Raw genomic sequence first — 8,495 nt, 5'->3', positions numbered from 1 at the left:
CTTTGCCTTCTCTTAGTTTTGCTGTTTTTTGTCGTCACGGTTCTGTTTCAGCACTGAGTCATCAGTGTGTTTTCGAAGCCAGAAACAGGAAGTCTCTTGCCAGCCTGGTGAGGTAAAGGTCTAGATCCCGCAGAATGATGTAACCCTCCACACTGCTGTCCCAAACCGTTTGGGATCTGTTTTGAGGGTTTAATGGTGTAGGAAAGGTTGGCTTTGTCCAAGAACTCCTCATGTAACTCATCTGGAGAAGAAAACAAAAGTGTTATTTATCAAAACCATGGCGTCATTCCTCCAAAATACTTAATGTGGGGGTTAACAATGTGAGTGTGTTTCAGTAAAGAGCTTGTGGATACCTGGCTGCTGACTTGGCTCATCAGGTCCCTCAGGTCATGCTGAACGTGCCTGATGTTCTGAGGTAGGGTGGTGCCGACGGCCCGAGACACCATCTGCTCTTTTTCCTCCCCCTCCAGCTGTTTTCTCTTTCGGTCCAGCCTATTCCAATAGGCCTGCATGTCCACAAACGCACTGTGCAGTCGTTCCCAGTCCTGAACAAGAGAATGCCACATTATTACATCATAATAATAATGTCGTGCTTAAAGTTGTTAAAGGGGAATTCCACTCAAAGTTTTACAAGTTTTATATTCTGCAAGAGCAGACTTGACAATGTCTCATGATTGCGGGGGAGATATGGTCAAAACAATGAAACTTGAGAATGTGTTTAGCAGAAATACATCACAGTGATTTTCTATTTGTTTTTAATAAATACTAACCGTGAGCTTTAGCCAGCTGTAGAAATCTGTAGAAAGCAATGGCAGGTCATTTAACTGCCGGCTTCTGTCCTCGAAGTGCTTATTCCCCAACTGCTGCTCCTTCTATTAAAGTAAAAACATAGAATAATCTGTTTAGTAAGAGAACGCTAGTACTGTCTATATAACTATAGAGCAGGGAGTGGTGTGCAGTACTCACGTATTTCTTCTGCAGCTGCTGGACACGTGTTCGGGTTGACCTTGTGAGGCTAAAGGAGTCGTTGTATTTACTCCTCTGGAGGACTGGAGATGGAGAAAAGGACTGCACACAGCTTAGGACACAGCAAAGGAGGAAGAGAGCTCGCCAGCAAAGAGTCATCTGAAACAGAGATAATGGTTATAGATCATCTGATGTTCACACCTCATTATCTTTAACAAATATCAAATAGCTAAAGATTTAACAACACACAAAAAAGGGGGACCCACAGTATCACTTCCAACAACAAATGACAGCGTTCCGGTTAAGCACACTGGTTCTGTTTATGGGAACCTAACTGGCAATTTGCATACTAAGCATTGGAAGGAAGTCCACTAATATTTCTAAAAACAAAACTCATATCCACAACCTCTACCACGAGGCATCCTCATGCTTTCTTTCTTGTGTTATTCAGTGACACTACAGCTGCACGTTCATGGAAAACAAAAATGTCCTGATTCCTTAAAAATAGTTTCGGTTTGGAAGTATTCGCTCAGCATTGTCACAGACTTTCTTCCTGGTGAGTCAAGCTCTTTCTCATTCACTGAATGTATGGCAGTGTTCCCTCATGATCTTACTGACAACAAAAGCTTACACAATTCTACACAAATAAACAGCAGAAGTGTCATTAGTTGTTATCATGCATATACAGAATCACTGCAGCTGTCTGACAGGCCTAATAACATACATTTTGAAGTGTGTTCAAGAAATAAAAACGGAATGTTACCTACAAATGTTTGCCTATGTTTTGAATACCATAAACACCACTGTGCATCTTTTTAAGAAAATAGCCTGCTGTCGTTTGTTTTAAATGCTCACATGATACACTAACCAAAAATATATACCTTGTGTATATACATATACTTATATAGACAAATACTCAAACAATTAAACTTTTAATTTCTAAAATATCTATATTTACAAGATGGTCTTACCTTGGAGGAGCAGTGAACAGTAGTAAGATAGCTTCATGTTATAGTAAGGCGTGTGTACTGTTTATATATCTTTCATGTCTTAGTTTCAGTTTCTCGCATTGCTGGGCTTTTTTATTGTTTTCCTTCCTCTCTCTCTCTGTTTCAGCATCCTGTGGCCTGTGATTCATTCAGAAAGGTGAGTTGGGGAAGCGAGTTATACAGAAATGATTCTACTTTGGGAAAAAGTGTTTTCTTGAGCGAGGAATAAATGTTTAGGTAGTTATAGTCTGCAATTTGAATTTCTATAATAAACACTTTCACATTTTGTGCTTTTAGTACATAGTGAGGTTGTTTATTCCAGCATATTTAAAGTAAAATGTCACAGTGACAATCAGATAAGGATGGAACATAAATCTTAATTTGATCTAATTGGCACTTTTGTATTCCCCTGCATGCTTATATTCTGTTTTTCTTCTCTTTAAGGGACACATTTTCTTCACAATTACAGCAATGAGTATTACTGCACACTCAAACAATGACATCACACACAGATAAATGGCCGCCTTCCTGTGGAGTGTCATCACATGGTCATGACGGTGAAAGTGGGATGTCTGAAATCTGAAACTTTTTTTCAACAGGGAATCGTAAGACTGCGCATCTTAAGGGAATATTTGAGGAGTCATGATGGACATTAGTAATGACTGCCACAGTTTCACTGAATCTCACTAAACGAAAAAAAAGTTTTAAAGTTTCCTCTTATCGCAACTGTTATCATCACTGACTGTCATTATTGGAAGTAGATGTTTTTTCTTCTTTTGTTTGTTTGTTCTTGACATGAAGGCAATTATTATCCCCCTGTTTTTTACGTATGCATCTATTTATTTCCAATCCAATCCAACTTTATTTATATAGCACAACAGAGTTGTACATCAATAAATATATAAAAAGCAGCATACATACATTTAGACAAAACCACTCGGACAAAAAACAAATGCAAAAACACAAGACAATAAAACCATACTTATGGCCACAGACTGAAAAAACTCTCATACATGATGTAAAAACAATATAAAAGACAAGAAACTAAAAAAAAACTATTTAAAAGTCTTATACGTAGTCTGCAAAAGCACGGGAGTATAAGTGAGTCTTTAAACGAGATTTAAAAACAGGCAAAGTGGGAGCAAGTCTCATCGGGGTTCCAGAGCCTGGGAGCTGCTACAGCAAAGGCCCCGTGGACCACAAGGAGGAATCTGTCAGCAGACCTCAGTGACCGTGAGGATGTATAAGGTTGTAGGAGTTCTGCCAGGTAAGGTGGGGCCAAACCATTAAGAGGGCTTTGTAGGCAAACAATAAAAAAATGTAAATCGACTCGATTTTATTGGAAGCCAGTGTAGAGATGCCAGTACAGGTGTAATGTGCTCGTGCTTGCGTGCTCTTGTGAAAAGGCGAGCAGCAGCATTTTGAACTAGCTGTAAGTGGGAGATGGAAGCCTGGCTAACTCCAACGTAGAGGGCATTACAGTTGTCAAGTTTAGTTGTGATAAAACAATGTATCACCCTCTCAAAGTCATTAAAAGAAAGGAAAGGCTTGACCTTTGGTAAAATTTGCAGCTGACAAAAGCTGGATTTTACAACAGAATTAATCTGTTTATCCAATGTAAAATCCCGATCAATCTGTACACCAAGATTTGTAACATTGGGTTTTATATATGGGACCAGAGAATCAAGCACAAGCGCGGCATTTTGGCCATCAGTGGGTCCAAACACTATCACTTCTGTCTTATTTTCATAACAATTTGAAAAGTTCAAGGCCATCCAGGCTCTTTATTTAACCAAAGTCAACATGTTCTAGACTAGTTTTACTCTTGATTTCAAATGAATTATACAATCTTAAAACCAGATGGGAGAGAGCATCTTAATAGAAGATTTAACTATAGCCCTTCTCCTGATTTAGATTTTTGCTGATTAGCTGGCACTTGTTTCTAATGTCTTTATTTACCAAATTATTTTTGCTTTTATTGATGTTCTCTTTATTTGCTCTATGTGGAGCACTATGTAACTTGTTTGTTAAAAGTTATGTTCAAATAAAGATGATGATAATGATGATATTATCAGTGACATACATGTGTGTTTTCTGGATCTGGGGCAAAAGAAAGGAATCATCTACTGAAGCATCACTTGTGCTATGCAGAGTAAATAATTAAGAATAAATGGTATTGATCCGTTCTGTTTTCATGCCATATTCCAACCAAACAAGCTTGAAAATGTGTTGCTTTAATATCTTGTTTTTTGTGTGGACTACAGGAAAAGTAGTTTGCAATAACTAACCTTTGTTTCTTTTTTTCGAGTTTGAATCAAGTGTTTTTAATTTGAGTTTGCATGATCTGCCGCCTGATATTTTCATGGTCTTCTGGTTTTGATGCTTTTGGTCCCTAAATGAAGTGATACTGAATTGTTCTGTTTCATAAATTGTTTCTGTGTAAGCTACCTCTACATTTACTGTACTATTCCTGGTAGTATAATGGAAAGTGTTATTGAAAGTATAATGCATCTTCATGGCTTAGGAGTTTCCTTAGCCATGAAAAAAACCGAAGATGCATTATACTTTCAATACTTCTATACTTCCAGAAAATTGTGCAAGGAGGTTGACCAATCTTTGAAGGTGAATTCCCAACCAGAGATAAAGCGTGCTACATTGGAAGTCACCCAACATTCAAAATGATTACTACTGGGGGGATATCCTGTCGTCGTCATCATGAAAATAGAATTATGTTCATTAAAATGTGTGTTCATGGACCAATTAACTTTGAAGAAGAATAGTTCAAAATGTGGATAATTAGGATCAGGTGACAAATAAAGAGGATTACTTATTTTCATTTAACAGGTATTACATAATATGCATATCTTATTGTGGTGAGAAAAGTTACAGTGTGACTGAAACAAACAAAACAAGATGAGATCTTTTGTCAAATTTCCTCTGAGATAAACCTTATGCAATCCGTTTCATAATATCAAAAAATCTGCATAAATTCCTCTTCACCCAAAAGCTGGTGGTTTGCACCTACCTCTTTGTGGTGTGGGTGATAGTTTCACTTTGGCATATCAGTGGGCAGCAGGAGAGTGTAGACGGTTCTCCGTACGGTTAATTTGCACAGTTGAGGCCAGAGGTTGTCAGTTTTACAATAAGTTAAGCAGGGTTCAAAGCTCACTCTGTCATGCAATACTATAATTTATCTCCGTCATACAGTTTCTTACTGCAGTTAACCTATATCCCCCTATATTTGTCAGCCAATCTGTTCAAATAAACTGCAGTTGCTTTTTATTTATAGTTTTATCAATGATATAGTATTCAAAAGTACGGAATTATTAGTGTTAACAATGTATTGCGCCAAATTGTTATGCATAGTTGAAATGAAAAGCTTCTTTTAAACATCATTGCTGTGAAGAAGCAACCACATGACATGTATGTTAATATTACATTGATTTCAATCACTTATTAATTTAGATTACAATAATGCATTTTTACACTACACAAACATACTGGGTTTTGGCTGAAAACTGTGAAGGAGGGGAAAAGAATAAAAGTTCTTAAAGGTGTTCCACAGGGATCTGTATTAGTCCCCTTTTGACTTGTGCTTTAACCATTATTTATTTTATACCTGAACATTGTAATTAACTTAATCTTTAAGTTCACAACAAATACTTTTATGTGTGCCACCATAAGACAAATCTTCTTCAGGTTACAGACTGTTTATGAGGACCTCCAAACGTCTTATCCAAAAAAAAATTGCATTTCAATACCCTTTATCCACAGATGTCAATGCCATAAATGTGAACAAATACTGTGCATGCAGAAGACATCAGCATATACCTGTGTTTTCCTTTATAAGGCATTGCTAGCTGCTACCTTGCATGTTTGCTAACTGCTTTTTTGACTGGATTGACATTTTCTGATGTTGTATATACGCACTTTATTTTCAGGTCTCTGAAATAAATAAAGGTTATACAAAAAAGTGTTTTGCTTATAATAAAATGCTGCCATAATTAGTCAATCAAGATACAAAAAAACACACCAACACACACTTGGAGGAGTTAGGACTTATAGAAACTGTAAAATAACACACTTAGGGTCAATGGGTGGGTCATGGTTTTATGAACAAGCTGACTTCCTCTCAGAGAAAATGCTGAGTGCTTCTTGAGCTGTCATAATACATCATAAAATGAGGAAGGCTTGTATAAGGGGAAGGGCTTCCCTAATTTTCTCAACCCCCTCCCCCTCGTGTATTTCCCTCATACAGTAATTTTAAATTTCCATTGTGACGTGTACGGTTTACTCTCAGTCTATTTTCAGTCTCATTCATCGTGGTTTCAGGCCTCTGTTTAGTTTTGTTTGAGACTTCCTCAATAACAGCACTATAGAGATTGCTTCCCTTGTTAGGCTTGTGGTAAATTAGATATATTTTCATCACGTTACATACACGAGTTTCCTGCTAAGTTCCGTAAAACTGTCTCCTGTGATAAAAGGGCTACTAAGCTATCATATTAATATGTCAAATGTGATATTTGAAAATACTAATAATGCGATCAAATGTGTAGCAAATGTTTAAGAAATAATTAAAACAGTTATTGTCTGTCCACCTTGGTTGTGCTTACCTGTTATAATTCAAATCAATTGATAAAATGAAAATAGCACAGCAGATAGAAAAAAAAAGCTTTTATGGGTAAAACTCAAAAGTGAATCATTGAATAAAAAGGTTAATGAAAAAGATCTACAAAGCATAGTGCACCGAGATTAAATAAAAAATAATTCAAAAAAGATATATCTGCAACTTCTGTGGTTCCTTGTGATAGGAAATATAAAAAATATAGAATGTCTAAATATAAGTTAAATTCCAGCCAGGGACCCTTACTCTTATTTATTTTTTAATCATGGAGATTTTTTTTGAAGAAACCAGTGCTACAAGCATTTAAGAAACTGTGATTTCATTTAATAAAAAGACAACAGCATGATATTTCATTTTACATTCTCATATTAATGCTATGTTTAAATGCAGAGACAATTCAGTTGCACTGGAAACTGCCTTTTTTCTTCTCTTTTTCTTTGCAAGTTGCAACATAAACTCTGCCTTTTAGAAGAAAAATTAGTAAGAAAGAACCTGCACATTAAACAGATCAAAGATAACAAAATAGACATGAAATACTAATATATTTGTTTCTGTTCTAATAGAATACATTTGAGACAGCGGTAACATCCAAGGTGATAGAGTTGAGAAAATGGTCAAGACAGGGACATTTAGCTGTGAAGGAGAACAAAAGACAGCTGCACAAAGTTTATTTATGACAACAACACATTTTGATCTGGCGTGTGACCTGTTATAAACTCCCCATGATTTATATTTAGTTTGGATCTCTTTTAAGAAAGGGTGAGGGTGTTTGAGGAGGGTGGCCCAATTCACTGCTGGCCGTGACTCTTTTGTAGGGCTTCATACTTTTAAACGTGTTTGTTCATCTATATATTAGAAGACATTATGCATACACCTGAAGGTTTTTCACCAATATTTTATGTTTCAGTACCAAGAGTTTAAAACAAATTACACAGGTAGATGTTAATTACATTTCTTAATACAAATAAAAAAACATATTTATTGAATGAATACATCAAATAAAGTTGATGGGATTTGATTCCTCTCCCAAACATAAGTGCCATATAACTAGAAATGTACATGTAATAGTATAAAATTATGAAATGAAGACCCCAGACATAAGACATCTAAAAAATGTAAAGTAGGGTTTGATTTGTGTTTTTGTTTGTTCTACTTTGACACTAGAATAATAGTTTTCACAATAATCTGCTGCTCACTAAGTGTTGTGAATGTGTCTCTATTCTTGTTTTGCTCGATCTCAGTGCTGCATTTGAGACTATCGACCATGATATATTACTGCAAAGACTAGAGCACTTAGTTGGCATACAGGGAACTGCTTTAGGCTGGTTTAGGTCCTATCTATCTGAACGCTCTCAGTTTGTACGTGTCAACGATGAATCTTCCACGCAAACCAAAGTTAGCCATGGAGGGCCACAGGGCTCAGTGCTCGGACCTATTTTGTTCACATTATATATGCTTCCGTTAGGCAATATTATAAGGAATCATTCTGTACATTTTCATTGTTATGCGGATGATACTCAACTATATTTATCAATCAAGCCTGATGAAATTAATCATCTAAATTAAATTCAAGACTGCCTCAAAATCTGATTTTATCACGCTGCAGCATGCACTTCTTGATTCCAAACTGCTTTTGAACAGTAAGAAAACCAAAGCAATGCTTTTTGCTCCCAAGTCAGCGTCCTCTTGCCTCTCCATTGACACCCTTGATGGCATCTCTGTTGAGTTTGTCGATACCTACAAATATCTTGGCTTTTGGTTGGACAGTAATCTCAACTTCAAACACCATATTGAAGTTCTAACTAAGAAATTGAAATTCACTCTTGGCTTCCTTTACAGACTTAAATGTTGTTTTTCAACTTCATCCCGTAAAAGGTTGGTCTCTGGCTTATTCCTGTCCCAGCTGGACTACGGTG

General features: G+C 36.4%; 1 protein-coding gene across 1 annotated transcript; it reads right to left on the bottom strand.

Annotated features, from left to right (window-relative positions):
- Window positions 1–2: 2 nt before the first annotated feature.
- On the bottom strand, window positions 3–1,954 carry LOC117538468. Its single transcript, XM_034204179.1, has 5 exons — window positions 1,938–1,954; window positions 967–1,125; window positions 771–872; window positions 354–545; window positions 3–241 (listed from the first exon to the last, which is right to left on the bottom strand). The coding sequence occupies exons 2-5, from the start codon at window positions 1,123–1,125 to the stop codon at window positions 62–64; spliced, it is 633 nt and encodes a 210-aa protein (XP_034060070.1). The 5' UTR covers window positions 1,938–1,954; the 3' UTR covers window positions 3–61.
- Between the last annotated feature and the right edge of the window lie 6,541 nt (window positions 1,955–8,495).

The sequence above is a fragment of the Gymnodraco acuticeps genome, unplaced genomic scaffold (assembly GCF_902827175.1).
Source record: "Gymnodraco acuticeps unplaced genomic scaffold, fGymAcu1.1, whole genome shotgun sequence".
NCBI classification, from domain to species: domain Eukaryota; kingdom Metazoa; phylum Chordata; class Actinopteri; order Perciformes; family Bathydraconidae; genus Gymnodraco; species Gymnodraco acuticeps.
This window is presented reverse-complemented; position numbering and strand designations above follow the sequence as displayed.